Here is a 15,513-nt window from a genome sequence, read left to right on the forward strand (position 1 = left end):
TATGTAGTTGCCTCATGATTAAGTAGTTGCCAACCACCAGAGATATAAAGAGATAAAAACTATATATTTCTATCCTTAAAACCAAGACAGAATATAAATACAGTTAACAGATTCCAATGAATATACTGTTATTCATCAAATAACAGAGTGGTGTTTTCTTGTGAAAGATGAAGAGCCTAGATTCACAGACACCTGAACAGCCATATGCATGAAGAGTCAAAGACAAATAGTGGTAACAAAGAGTACAGACCCCTGGGGTCCAGGACCTCTAAGGATTCTTTTTCCAGCTGCATGTTTTTGTATTTCTGTACATGTTCTGTGCCTTTTTTTTTTCTCATCTATTATCTACTTGGTAGGATTGCTGCACAGACTGGATGGGTCAATGAGGGTGAAGGGTCATGGCACTACAGTACATAGAGAAATCTATAAATGAACTAAGTATTATCACTATTGGTGATGGCAGCAGTCTAAATTTAAGCTAATAACATTCTCATGATTTTAAAACAGAACAAATTGATATAGCAACTTGAGCAAAAACCCTTTATCAAAGACAAGAAAATGTGAGAAGTGAGAGGTTCAAGGAGCTGTAAATATTCTCTAAGTTAATTCAGAGTATGAGGTGAAGACACGAGGATGAGAAAGTAGAGGGGAAAGGATATGTGAAGGCTATTTTACAGCATACTAAGGAATACTGTATGCACTGAGGATAAGTGAAAGATATCAAGCAGGTGGGTACCAGGGTTAGACGTACATTTTCCAAAGATCCTTGGCTTATATAAGAATTAGACTACAAAATAAAACAGTAAAAAGTTTTTTAAAATAGTATATGCAGGAGAGAATAAATGGTGGGACACAAATTATTACAACGCAAGATAAGAAGAGATGGTAGCAAAATTCAGATAATAAGAATGGTTTGTACAGATAATTGATTATCTGTGCAAAGTTAAGAAGATTCATAACAGGGTATGATTTTCAAAACAAGTTATGTAGCATCTGGCAATGGAACATATAACAGGTCTAGGTTGAACAACAACAACAAAAATGGTTTTAAAGCATTTGTTCAATTCAAATTCACCAAATTCTATAAATTTGGTCAATTTATTCACTTACCTGCTTATCCTGTAAACTTAAAGCAAAATAATCCATCCCTAGTATCCAACGTTCCATATTTGAGGACTCTACTAATTATGAACAGAAAATATCTGGGAGGGGCCACCACAGTGGCTTAAGGAATGAATACTTCAGCTACAGTGCAGGTGTCTCATATGGGCACTGGCCATAGTCCTGAATGCTCAATCCAGCTCCCCGCCTGTGGCCTGGGAAAGCAGCAGAGGACGACCCAAGGCCTTGGGGCTCTGCACTCACACAGGAAACCTGGAAGCAGCTCCTGACTCCAGGCTGTGGACCTGCTCAGCTCTGACTACTGATGTTATTTGGGGAATGAATCAACAGACAGAAGATCTATCTCATTCTCCCACTGTAACTCTTTCAAGTAAAAATTAAACATAAATTACAATTATGTATAATTATATAAATATAATTATATGTAAATAGTGACTTTTTACCAACTAAAACTAACTTTCATTATATTCTTATTTTACTCTTTCACAAGTGGTTCTACACCTTTCCAATGCTTTATTTTCTACTCAAACAACAAACTTAAATTCTACTCATAACTTCAACTAAAATCTCTTATTCACACACATTCAACCCTAAGTCTTATTTCTCTACCTGAAGGCCTCATGAGCTTCTTAGTCTCAGGATGAACTGCATGTCTTGAGGACACTGCACTCATTCACTCATGTTCCCTGGATGGAGCATGAGAGAGGAGAGGTAGTCATCTTTGAGTCATGGGTGGTGTGAAACTCTGGATCGGGTTGGAAGCACTTAAGACTATTGTTCCTCCATGAACTATTGAGACAATGTCCAACTTACCTCCCTTTTTAATACCCATTTTATAGCCTCAGCTTCTCTAGCACTTGTTGCTGATGGGTTGGGTCTTTAGCCTCTCTCTTTCTCTCATATCTCTTCTGAACAGATGACCAGCGGTACGGGGAACAGGATTCCTTATATTGGCTATAAATTCTCATACATATATATATGTATGTATTATATATATATACACACACACATATATATGTGTGTGTATCACAAGCAAGTCCTAAGTCCTAACATGTCACAGACAACTCCTGTCATGTCACATAATATTGCTACTTTCTAAGGGGAAGAAGTTATATACAAGTTCATGCTGCATTACACTCATGTTTCATACATTTCGCATAAGTTAACATCACATTTTGGCAGATAATATTCGGCAAACTGCACACAAGGAGATAAGTTACACATTCCTCACAGAGTGAAATGTGTTGAATACCAATTGCATCACATAATCTTACCAAGTAAGTACTATTTTATATTTTATTCTATTCAAATTAGGTGCTAAAAACAAAAGACAGCCCGGAATGGTAGCCTAGCGGTTAGAGTCCTAGCCTTGCACACACCGGGATCCCAACTGAAAACTGGTTCTAATCCCAGCAGCCCTGCTTCCCATACAGCTCCCTGCTTGTGGCCAGGGAAAGCAACAGAGGATAGCCCAAAGCCTTGGGACCCTGTAAGACATCCGGAAGAGGCTCTGGGCTCCTGGCTTCAGATTGGTGCAGCTCTGGCCATTCCAGCTGCTTGCAGAGTGAATCAGTGGACAGAAGATTTTCCCCTCTGTCTCTCCTCCTCTGCATATCTTTCTAAAAAAAACCAAAATAAATCTTAAAAAAAAAAAAGACAATGAATATGCTTCCCCCTAAATATGCATTCTACCAATCAACCTTTCTTTATCTTACCATCAAATTACAGGAGAAAAATTTAGATTGTACTTTCAAGAAAACCTCTCTCTACTATCCTTTCATGGACTATAAAATAGTTTGCTCTCCTTACCCTTATTCTGACTTCTAGAACAACCTCAAGAGTTTAAAGCAGAACTTCTATCTCACATGCCACTTTTTCTGACCACTTCGCTATGTATATTTATGGAAAGTTTAAAAGAGAAGAGTACAGGCCTGGAGCAGTAGTCTAGTAGCCAACGTCCTCGCCTTGCATGTGCAGGGATCCCATATGGACGCTGCTCCATATCCTGGTTGCTCTACAATCCGTCCAGCTCCCTGCCTACAGCCTGGAAAAGCAGTCGAGGACACCTCAAAGTCTTGGGATCCTGGACCCAGATGGGAGACCTGGAAGAAGCTCCTGGCTCCTGGCTCCTGGCTTCGGATCAGCTCAGCTCTAGCACTGCGGCCACTAGGGTAGTGAATCAGCAGATGGAAGATCTTTCTATATCTCTTCCTCTCTGTACATCTGACTTTCCAATAAAAATAAATACATCTTTAAAAAGACTAAAATTTTTTAGCAGAATCTGATTAGACAAACTTAATTTTTAGAAGCCTAATTCAGCTTCGCAAAAGCAACTAAAGACATGAACATGCCTAACTGTAGGACAATACAGTTTTCCAAAAAAAACCTGAATGCTAAAACAAAGAAAATACTGTTTAAATGACTCTATAGACCAATAAGAAGTAGCTGTATCTCTTCTAAGACGTACAAAGAAAAAAAAAGTAGGGTAGAAATGGAGACATTTAAAAGCAGAAAGAAATGAGATTATTTTAACCTTAGCCAAAAAAAAAAAAAATTAAAAAGATATCTACGGATTATTTTTTAAAAGAGGAGAAAGGGGCAAAAGAATGACTCAAAAATGTGAATTAAGTTGGAAATACAGAGGAATTAAAACAGTACAAAAGGAGAAAAGACTCTGCAAACTAACAATGAAAGACCTGCTAAATTTATTAGAGCATGATTACAAAAGCACTTTGATCAAGTTTTCCCTGCAAAGCTCCAATGCCCAGGGTGAAAAAAATCATCATTTATTTTTAATAATGTCTATATGAGGTTGCTAGGATGGGAGATTGGCCAAATGGGAAAAACCAGAAATACTAGTGAACAAATTAATCTAGAAAGGGTTTATTTGAGGAAGATTAATATATGGTTTTAAATGCCTATTAAGTAACTTGTATTTAACCTGTTTAGGTGGCCATAAAAAAATGTAAGCAGGCAAGATATAGTCACAATAGTATCTTAGTCCTTTCTAGTGACAGTACATTGAATAGATCTGAAGCTGTAAGCGGTCTAGGCTACGGCTGATGTTGAAACAATGATAAAGGATGAGATTCCCAAAGGAGACCACTTATTTGAAAACTATGAATGACTAGAGTCATTTAAACTACATTAACTGGGCACAAAGTTGAAAATGCTTTTTTGGAATTAATTTTTCATTCCAATTACAGTACTAAGCTAGTATTTAACCCTAAGCAAACAATAGTATAGAAGCGTCACAATTACCATGAAAAGAGTGCTCACTATTACACCATCAAATGTTTACTGACATTAGAACTTGCAAATGCTGGGGAAAAATTAAAACAAAAAGTCTATGTAGCATTTATCTTACTTAACTCTGAAAGCAAAATGAGACGCTACATTTACAGAGCCTTTTTTCCTAGACATTTATTCTGGATTATTATTTCTATTAATGTCCATACCTTCTAGCAATGCAATTGACTCTTACCACAACAATGTATACTTTTCTGTCCATTCAAAAGCAGCTTTAATTTTTAAAATCCCTCTGGAAAATGCAACTTCCAATATTAAAACTTTGAGAATTAAAACTCAGATTAAGAAAATACTAGCATTCCTCAAACCTAAAGGCTGGATGATGTCTGGTTATCATGCCCAGCTCTGCTACCAAGATGAGAGGTTTCCACAGGCCCATTTTTCCTATTTTGTTAGGCACTTGGGCACTAAAATTCTCTTCACCATGGCACAGCAGGTTGAGCTGCCACCTTGAAATGGGGTGAAAGCATCCAGAGTGCCAATTGCAGTCCAGTTACTTTACCTCTGAAAAAGCTCCCCTAATGCACCAGAGAAACAGCAGATGATGGCTCAGTACTTGAATCTCTACTACCCAAGTAGGAGACCTGGAGCTCTGCCTCTTGGCTTTAGCCTTGCCCTGGTCCAGCTGTTGTGGTCATCTGGGAAGTAAACCAGCAGATGAAGGATTGTTCTCTGTCTTTCTCACTGTCTCTCTCCTATTCTCTATCATCCTTCCTTTCAAATAAGCAAATATGTTTTAAAAAAATTTCTCTTCCAGCCTAGAACTGTAGCTTAAGCCCTCACACCTTGCATGCGCCAGGATCCCGTATGGGTGCCTGTTCAAATTCCAGCTGCCTCACTGCCCTTCTAGCTCCCTGCTTGTGGCCTGGGAAAGCAATGGAGGAAGACCCAAAGCCTTGGGACCCTGTACCCAAGTGGAAGACTAGGAAGAAGCTCCTAGCTCTTGGGTTCGGCCACTTGGAGAGTCAATCAGGAGATGGAGGATCTTTTTTTCTGTATCTCTTTCTCTCTGTAAATATGACATTCTAATAAAAACAAATAAATCTTTACAAAATATATTTCTCTTCAACAGAACAGTTAGTAGACCTCGTGACTAAGATATCTTTATCCTACAGTGTCTGGGTTTAATACTAAGTGCCTCAGTGTAGCTATCACAGGGCCTGGATAGCAGTAGTGATGGCTCAAGTAATTAGTCCTTAGCACACACTTGAGAGAGACCTTGATTAACTTCTGGGGTCCAAAATTCAGTATAGTTCATCCCACCCATCACAGGCGTTTGAAGAAGCAAGCCAGCAGAAGGGAATACTTTCTCTTTTTGCCTCTCAAATAGGTGGAAATAAATACAATACAAGGTTATCTTTTGACACAAAATTTCCTGCAACAAATTCAGACACAGGATTAAAATTACTTAAATGTGATACAGAAAACAAATCAGAACCCAAAGTGTGAGCTCCAAATTTAGTAAATTATTTGTTTCTAGAAGTTTTAAAGGGTCTAACTGAATCATTATTTAAACACAATGCCAGATTCCAATGAAGTTATTTGGACTATATTAAAAAGACAATTACAGTTGGTACTGTAAAAGTAAGAGCTAGAAGATTACAGGTGACAACTATGTGAAATGTTCAATACTGAAAATTCTTCACAGGATGAAACAGGTAATGACAAGGAATATTTCCATTTTCTCAGCAGAAAACTAAATAAATTTAAAAACTGGTTAGTTTTGCTCAGATTGCCTTGCTATCACCATTAAGAGTAGGTATTTGGCCTCACAGTTCTCATGCGTATGTCCCATATCAGAGTAAGTAGGATTGACTCCTGGCTCCTCACTACTTTGCTGCTAACAAAAACCCTGGCAGATACAGTGATAACTATACATATTAAAACATGTGTCCAAGTAGGTAAAAACAGTGCCTGCCATGTCAGAATCTCACATGGGGTGCCAGTTTATGTCTTTACTGTTCCACTTTCCATATAGTTTCCTGTTGATGGCCTAGGAAAAAAAAAGTGGAAGATGGCACAGGTATTTGTGGCCCTGCCCCACATGGAAGACAGGACGAAAAGCCTGATTCAGCCTCACTTGGCCCAATCTGTTGGCCAGAGAATGAAGATCTCCGTCTCTCTCTCACACATAGATACGCATAAGTGGATCTCTAAACGTCCCCTTTAAGAGATCATACACATCAATGATTACTCTTTTGACCTAAAAATACAGGGATTTTTAACTTAATGTATCTTAGAATATCTAACATTCCTTGAAAGACCACTGTCACCTGACATAGTCAACGATGTGAATAAAATCTCTTTAATGAGTCACAAATTTCACCTCTCACTGTCATTAAAACCATTAGAAACGAATGTTAAAAACGTTATGTAAAGGAAGGACATTTGGCCTTTCTGATTAAAATACCCACATCACATATCATAGTACCCAGGTTCAAGCCCCAGCTCTGGTTCTAGCAGAAAGCTGAACTGAAAGTGGAGCAGCTCACACCCAAATCCAGGTGACCATATAGGATCCCGTGTCACAAGCTGCAGCTTAATATCCTGTACTATACCAGCTTTGGAAAATATTTGTTAGGAATAAAATGCATAGCTTTAAAATTTTTTGTACCAAAACCTCTCATTTTTTTGCCAAAATTTTTTAATTCCCCTTACAGAAATTAAGTCTTACCCAGGGATGCCCAGATCAAAGCCTGGACTCTATTCGGATCATCACATATGGTCTCCCAGGATACTCCAACATATTTTTTTATTTTTTTATTGGAAAGGCAAATTTACAGAGAGAAGGATATTCCACACACTAGTACACTCCCCAAGTGGCCTCAACAGCCAGAGCTAAGCAGATCTGAGGCCACGAGCCAAGAGTTTATTACTGGTTCCCCATGAGTATGCATGGCTTTGGGACATTCTCTTCTGTTTTCCCAGGCCACAGGCACGGAGTTGGATGGGACATGGAGCAGCTGGGATACGAACCAGCACCCATATGGGATCCTGGCACATGCAAGGTGAGGATTTTAGCCACTAAGACTACTGCACCAGGCCCAGCACTCCAAAAAATTTCCACAAAGTACTGGGCTAACATTAAAACTAAGAAATTATATACCTGCTATACTTTCAGTGTATTGGAAAACTTTACAGCCATGAAAACAAAGTGCAAATAAAATAATGCTTCTTTCTCATTTCAGTTGACTGTTACTCTGGAAAGCTTTTAAACACCAAAATTGTCAAATTTGCTTTAGATTTTGAGAACTGCATTTGATAATATTATATTAAGCTGAAATTGTTAATTTTTCAATTATATTTGAGAACACATTAAGCACTTTAGTAACAGTAGCTGTCCTACATTCTGAAAATAACCTGTCAGAAAGCTTGGGGATTTTTCACCTTTATTCTGTTTGTATAGATAAAAATGGAGAAAAAAAGAAAGGGAAATTACTGTTGTAGGAAATAATATCTAAATTGCTGAGCCAAATGAAAAGAAACATATGTCATCCTGCTGTTTATCCATTTTACAGATGACTAGCTTACACATAGAGCACAAGTAGGTGCTCAGTTCACAAATAAATTTTTGAAAAAATAGGAATCTTTTAGAATTATTTTGATTGCAAACAAGCTGCAACTGCTTTATTGAATGACAGAGAATTTCCATTTTAACTTCTTTCCCATTTTCTTATTTCTCATGAAATTAAGTACTCTGTAACAGACTGTGTTATTTCAGCCCACAAGATAGTGTAATAATGAGTATAACCAAAATAATGTAATATGTATTACCCTTAGTGGGTAATTTTCTTTAGCATGATAAAGGAAGTAAAGTAACCAAACTCAAAGATTCTCTTCAAACATAGCATCACATATATTGATGATGTGTTAGCAACAACAGGTAAAAAGCAGAGTCGGATACGCTCAGCTATCTTCTTGCTATTACTATCTTAAGGAAAATATCCCAAAGACTAGCACGTAGGTTTTTTTTATGAATAATACTGAAAGGTTCATTTAACAATCTCCTACAGCTAGCTTAACTCCCTTAAGAAATGTTCTTCATTCACAATTAAAATTGTTGCTTGAAATTTTGTAAAACATAAAATTCCAAAATTAAATCTTGAGAACTACACTGTCATGATGCAGGACAAAAAACAAGGAGGCACTTTACAAAGTTCACAGAAAAGTAAGTTTTTTTGAGACAAAAATTGTTGAAATCTATGTACAATTTTTCTGTAATACATATTTCAATGAACTTTCTGAAGATCTTTGTTAAAGCCTCAATTTCAATATTTTTCACACCAAAATAAATTTGTCTCGTAACTCCCTATTTCCAAACTTTGTGAAGTTTTGCTATTTAGCTATGGCTGTATTTCAACAAAGCATCTTTCAGAGTTTTCCTAAATTGGATACAGTTCTAATTTTAGTAATACTTCATTATGCTAAATTACCTAAATTTTCAAGTTTACTGTTTAAAACATAAATTTTCATTTTAAGTTCACCCAAGAGCAATGCTTAATTTCATATGTGAAAATACTTCGCAATATTACTTACCGTAAATATACGCCTGCCAGTTCGATCAAAAGTTACACAGTATACAGAAGACAAGTGTCCAAGAATTCGTTTGTGCATTTTCATGTGCTGATATACTGCAGTTGGAACAAGTTGTTCCAATCTGTATTTCCCATTCAGCTTCCTTGAAAACAGAGTATCCGCTACCAAGAAAAAGAGGGAAATAAATATAACAAAAATTAATTTTATCAGATTACAACTCTTAAGAATTCATGTATTTCAACCTGTCTTATGCTGGTAAGAATAAAAATGCTAATGCCTATGGCTCCCAGATAAATTTTCAAAATAGAAATTAAAATATCAGGTATCACTATCCTTATTTTAATAAAACAGAAATGCATTCTTAATAAATATGCATAAAAACTTTTAAAAAGAAAAACATAAAGAAATAAAGTGTAGTTAAAGGACTATCTGAAATCACAATTAAGCCATGATCAAAATCCAGACTTTATTTTCTTACTACAACTCTTTAAAAACCAAAGAGCACGTTATTATGTACTATAATAAAAGTCCTAGGAGATATTTTTTAAAAATCAAAAAAATAAAAACTGGAATCCAGCTATTTTTACATAAAACAAGCAATAAGAGTCTAAATTTGACACAAAAGATGGTTTCCAAACAAGAACTTCTGCACCAAGTGAACACAGAGGAATAAGTAACTGGCATTATTAGAAAGTAAAAGCTAAACTGGGAGTCCTGCCAAGCACCTATATAATAATTCCTTATCTAGGATTTATTATCACGCTCTTTTCAACTCATTCATTCTAATGATCCTGCAAAATCTGACTTAAGTTTATTTTCTGCCCCAAAGCTAGATTTTCTATATTAAGGATAATCAGCCCAAAATGTTCTCTTATCTAAATTACTACAGTATTCTCTATACTAAAAATTCTGGACAAAGGAGACACTTGATATAAGGCTTTTTTTCTGCAACTACCATCTATACTGGTATAAGAACGCAGCATCATATGTGAAGTTTGTTCCAAGATTAATTAAACATGTATATTAAATATCATTTAACATCAAGTCAGAGTCTAGTAAATATTCTCTATCTAAACCTGATAAAACATGCTTCTCGGGTATTATTGTAAACAATCTCAATACTTATTGTTTCCACATCAAAATAATGTTTGCTCATAAAAATACGCAAATATTACTCTCCTAAAAGCTACTGAAGTAGTTTAAAGCTGGATGCTTTGCAGGTTGTAAAGCAATAATACTGTAATGAGCATTATATTATGCTTATAGATTTTTATCACAGCAATTACTTTCTATTTTGATAAAGTTTTTGTTACTACTATTAGTGTATTCTATGCAACAATCTTCTGACACTTGGCAATGCCTATGACAAGGTTTGACAGTTGTAAATTAGTATATTTAAACTTATACTATTAATACAATAATTTAATAGATTCAGTAAGTTTTACCAACAGTTTAGCCTTAACACAGAAATGGCCTAATTAAGATATCTCCCAGTACTTTGATTTCAAACTAATTTAGTTCAAGAATCACACACAACAACAGACATCAAAAGTCCTACCAAATGAGAACTCGAATAATTACACTCAAACAACAAGAATGTAGTGGTTCACCTAGTGGTTCTCTTAAAGTAATGATTTGGGACGCAAAAAAACTAATGTTACCAACACACACCTGGATTCCCTCTATCCATAATTTACAAAATTCTCAAAATGCTGAATTTTATGAAATTTAAGTATGAAAATATAATTATTAGAAATAAAATATCAAAATCATTATTTCTAAAGATGTTCAAGTACAATCACATACATGTCAGAAATTTTACATGAATGGTATAAAAATCGCAGCTGATAAAGTATCTTCTAAACAAGAATTCCAAAGAGAAAGTGTTACTGTTCTCTTCACCATATTTTTTACTGACCCTAACTTACATTCTTGGAGCCAACAAGGAAAAAAAAAATACCATATTCAGAAAGTGATTTTAGAGTCACCCTGTCAAACTAAATTTTGCAGAAGCACATTAACTTAAAACTACAATTCCATAATACCCTTTAAATTATTTAGCTAAAAATTTACCACTAATTATACAATGACTGCATGCTAAAGGAGAGGGTATCTAGAAGAGTACTTAACGGTCACCCAATCTATAATTGTTTCAACAGAAGCAGAGGTGTAATATTCAGAGAACAATCATGAAGAATGCCCATGTAATAAGCTTAAATTCAAACTTATTAAATTCAAACTTACTATTTTTTCCATGGGAAAAAAGCATAGAAGTATGGGTCAGACACTGTTATAAAACTGAAGCAGATCAACTGGAAAGGGGCCTGACCAGGTCCAACATGCAGATGATTTTTACTAAGATGCAGAAAGGAGGGCATCTAAGGCCCTCATTAGAATTTACACTTCCTATTATATCACTAAAATAACATGATCTCTGTCTTCCCACCCAACAACTCTTAAATACCTCACAGAAATATTTTTCACAATTATATAAGCCTAGTAAATAAATACTACAAATAAATTAACCTTAAAATACACAAGACAGTTCAGTTTAGTAGCTTTATGGCAGAAAGGTAAATGACTATTGTCAAAATTTTAAACCAATTATATGATTTCTGGGTAAAAAGTAGTGTCTGCTGAATTATAGGAATTCCTTAAAATGTTAATAAAGTAGAACAACAATTTTTAAAATGAGTACTTGAAAACATAAGAGGATATAAAGAAATCAGTTCTTTATGTAATATTATTATAGTTTTAACCTCAAATCAAGTAGGATTATTAACTTTGGCTTCAAAGTTCATTTGCTCTCCTAAGTATGGTGATCAAAATTATTCTTAAAGCCTGCCAAAGCAAACCAAAATATTCTGTTCTTGGTGAATTATTTCATACCCTCCAAGGCTAATTCAAACATCATTTTCCGAAGGAAAACTGAGTTAACTATCAAATGCATCCTCTGTTCAAAACTGCAATATTCTTCATTCAAAATAAACATCAATTTCTGTACCTAACAGACTCCCATTTCTTGAATAATCCTGTCATCTATTATTCTCTGGCCTTATCTGCTAGTTCAATCCTGGGTTGTTCCAGCCACTCTAAACTCCATCCTTCAAGCACACAAGGAATTCTCCTAAATTAAGGCTTTTGATATTGGCTATTAACTCTGCTTAGAACTGTATATGGCTAATTTCTTGTACTTCCAAATCAGGTAATTGGTACCTTGTCAATGAGGCCCAAACTGCTCAGCTATTAAGACTTGCAACCCATCCCTTATCACCAACTGTGACTATCAATCCTCTTTCTGTAGTTCTACATTTGCCCTGAACCCATCACATCACCTCATATCATGAATTGATTTGATTATGTTCAGTGTTTATTTCCTGCTACCTGTTACTATAATAGCAAATTCCAAATGGGGAGGAATTTATTGTTTTGTTTTGACTTACTTAAGAGTTAACAATGGTGCCGGGTACCTGTTAGATAACCAAAATAAATTAGGGGAACGAACAAATAAATTACATGCTAACAAAACAGTTTAAGGAATTTAAAAAGTCGGGTTTTGTTTTATATTACAAAGTAAAAGGTCCAAAATATTTACAGAATGCTTCAATTGCCTTGCTAGATGCATTTAGCAAGAAACAAAATATATGTACTTAATTTTCTGAAAATAGACTAGTCACACAGTAAAATTCCAGAAATCAGTCTGTTATCCACTTGAACCTTCAGTACCTTCAAAGTCTGGAGTAAAAAAAGAAGTAAAACAGTGGAAAGTGTCACTTGTGGTGAATCTCCCAAAAGTCTTACAAACAAACTCCTGTATAGAAATCTAAAGAACTAGTTATTAAAGAACTAGCCATTAGACACAAAAAAATGGCCAACGATTTCATACGTATTTTGCTGGGTTCTTGTCCATTTTTCTTCTGGGTAGCAAAACAATGTATTAAATTCCCCAATTAGTCACTTCTTAATTTACATTTACTTATTAAGAATTAAATCACTGGGCCCACTATGGTAGCCTAGTGGCTAACGTCCTCATCTTGCAGACCCAGGATCCTACAAGGGCACCAGTTTGTGCACCGGCTACTCCACTGCCCTTCTAGGTCTCTGCCTGTGGCTTGGGAAAGCATTAGAGGACAGCACAAAGCCCTGAGACCCTGCACCTACATGAGTGCCCAGAAGAAACTCCTGACTTCAGATCAGCTCAGTTCTGGCCATTGCAGCCACTTGGAAAGTGAAGTAGTGGATGGAAGATCTTTGTCTCTCCTTCTCTGTAAATCTGACTTTCCAATAAAAACAAATAAATCTTAAAAAGAAAAAAAAGTTGATTCATTCTCTAATTACAATACTAATGCATACACAGCTCCGAAAATAAGATCAATAAAAGAAGAAAAGTTTGTAGTAAATTGCCTAAAGTAATTACTAAAAATTTTGCAAGTTTCCTCTTATACAACATTTGAATACCATGTTTCATTCCTTAATGAGGTGGGATTTAGGCAATTTCTCTAGGTGCATTATCACAAAAACATAACCACTTCCCACAAGACATGCTTGGCTTTCATATTATATTGTTCTTTGACATCACAATCATAAATTTTATCAAGTCAATTTGATGAATATTCTGCTTTTTAAAATACTTTTATACTGCTTCAATATGAAGACTCCTACTCAATGACAATAGCCACTAATATTTTCTTTTAGTACTCTGTAATTTAAATTCTCAGCTAACTTTTAAATGCATATGCAGTTTTAACATGCACCCATATAAACTTTTAAAGATGTTTTTCTCCCCTAAACAGCAAATCAGTTGCTCCAACCTTTCCATTTCTAGTTCTGTCTTTCCATTAAATTGGCTTTATTATATGTACTCTGTGTGAGGTCACTTATTTACACATATACCAATAACAAAATTTTAATTTTCTAAGTAAAGTTTTAATATTTATCTTGGTATTCTACCTTAAAATATAGGTGTCTTATTCTAATTTACCAACTAATTTTGAATAAAATGAAAGTTAAAATAAGTTAACATTATAAATGAAATTTTATTTCCTCATAAACAGGAAAATTTTGCTTACTTCTTAAAACTGGGCCCAAGTTTTCAATGTAGATTATCTTAAAAAAGACAAAAATAATAAACATTACTTTGGTTTCTCTGGCTATATAAACATGTATATTCTCAAATAAGTTGATAAGGGAAGGGGAGGAGGTAGGAGAGAACAGGGGAAGGGTCATAATAGTATCTATAGTAACTTCATTAACTACAATATGTTTCAGAACAGAAAAGCATGACAATAACCCTGGCATATAAGTAGTAAAGCCAAAATCACCTCCCTCTAAATGTTTATAATTTTTTTCTCCTTTTTGCAAAGTACTTTGTAAAACAGCCAGCACACATAGCAAAACGGAATTAAGTTACACAATCAACATAAATCATGGATAAAACATATCATTTAAGAATGTTAATATCCCCCAGCTCTAGACAACTGGCTAGGTTGTCTTGGATCCTGAAAAATATTACATTGCTTGGAGAAAAGCAGCCGGTAGCTGGCGGGTACTCTGGACCTGGTTAATGCCAAATCTGTGTCAACTGTATCAGTGTGCCAGTACAGTTACCTATTCTAGTATTACTCTAGTATTTTTAAAAGACATGCAGGCGATGTTGGGTTGGAACATTAACCCTTGTCCCCCAGGCATGCAGTACACTTGTGGAGGAGGGGCTGCAGATTCCTGGGGAAAGGGCATGACTGAAAGGAAAGGAGCAATCTCCACCAACCCAGCCACAGCACTAGTAGATATGTGAGGAGTGGAGGAACAGTGATTTAGAGTGGGGAAACTGAAGGGCATGTCTGGGTCAGGCCAAAGTACTCATCTGCCAGTGCTGCAGGGAGGGGATGGGCCACATCAGGATGGAATGAAGTAATCCATGACAAGCTCAAGAGCAGGAGCTGGGAGTGGGCCTGGAAGGAGAACTATGGGAACTCCCCCGTTAGGATGCAGCTCCTGCTGGTGAGCAAGAGAGGCAGGGCTGAGTTATGGTATCAATGAGTGTGCACAAGAGCAGGATAAGATTCTGGATGGACCAGACAGCACATGCCAGCACATGCAAAAAAAAGGTATGGGGCAGGCATGGTGGAGGTTATTTGGGTTCACCCAAACTACATTATGGTTTCCAATGGTGAACATAAAGATCAGGCATCTGTCAGTTTGCCTGAGATGGAGCTGGGGGCAGAACTGACCAGGAAGCTGTATATACGATATGTGAGTTGCCTGGTGCATGAGACAGACCAAACCTGACCCTGCCTGGCACAGTCTGATGCACAGAAGAGAAAGGTCTGAGGTTACCTTAGCTGAGTTGTCTTTGGGGACTCCCCAATTAGATAACTAGATTCAAGCCCTGATCACAGAGAAAAATCACATTATAAGTAGTCCAACCTTTGAGCACATGTATTAGAACTGGGCCTCCTTGGTTGCAGAGGCCTGTGCAGTGGACAGCATACCTGGATGTACATGGGATACAGGACAGCCAGTTCATCTAAGGCAGCAGAGGATGGC

The 15,513-nt window shown here is 36.1% G+C and overlaps 1 protein-coding gene across 3 annotated transcripts in view; it reads right to left on the reverse strand.

Moving 5' to 3' along the window:
• LOC121158719 (pleckstrin homology domain interacting protein) overlaps positions 1-15,513 on the reverse strand; it is a 123,973-nt gene that overhangs the window by 83,520 nt on the left and 24,940 nt on the right. For 2 of the 3 annotated variants that reach the window (XM_040983659.1, XM_040983658.1), the window contains exon 7: positions 8,968-9,128. In XM_040983659.1, coding sequence (XP_040839593.1) covers positions 8,968-9,128 — 161 coding nt within the window. Of the gene's footprint in view, positions 1-8,967; positions 9,129-14,036; positions 14,074-15,513 lie in introns of all 3 variants that reach the window. The other variant, XM_040983660.1, reaches the window with a different exon arrangement.

This window comes from Ochotona curzoniae, unplaced genomic scaffold (genome assembly GCF_017591425.1).
Source record: "Ochotona curzoniae isolate NIBS_2020 unplaced genomic scaffold, NIBS_Ocur_1.0 contig_3819, whole genome shotgun sequence".
In the NCBI taxonomy this organism is placed as follows: domain Eukaryota; kingdom Metazoa; phylum Chordata; class Mammalia; order Lagomorpha; family Ochotonidae; genus Ochotona; species Ochotona curzoniae.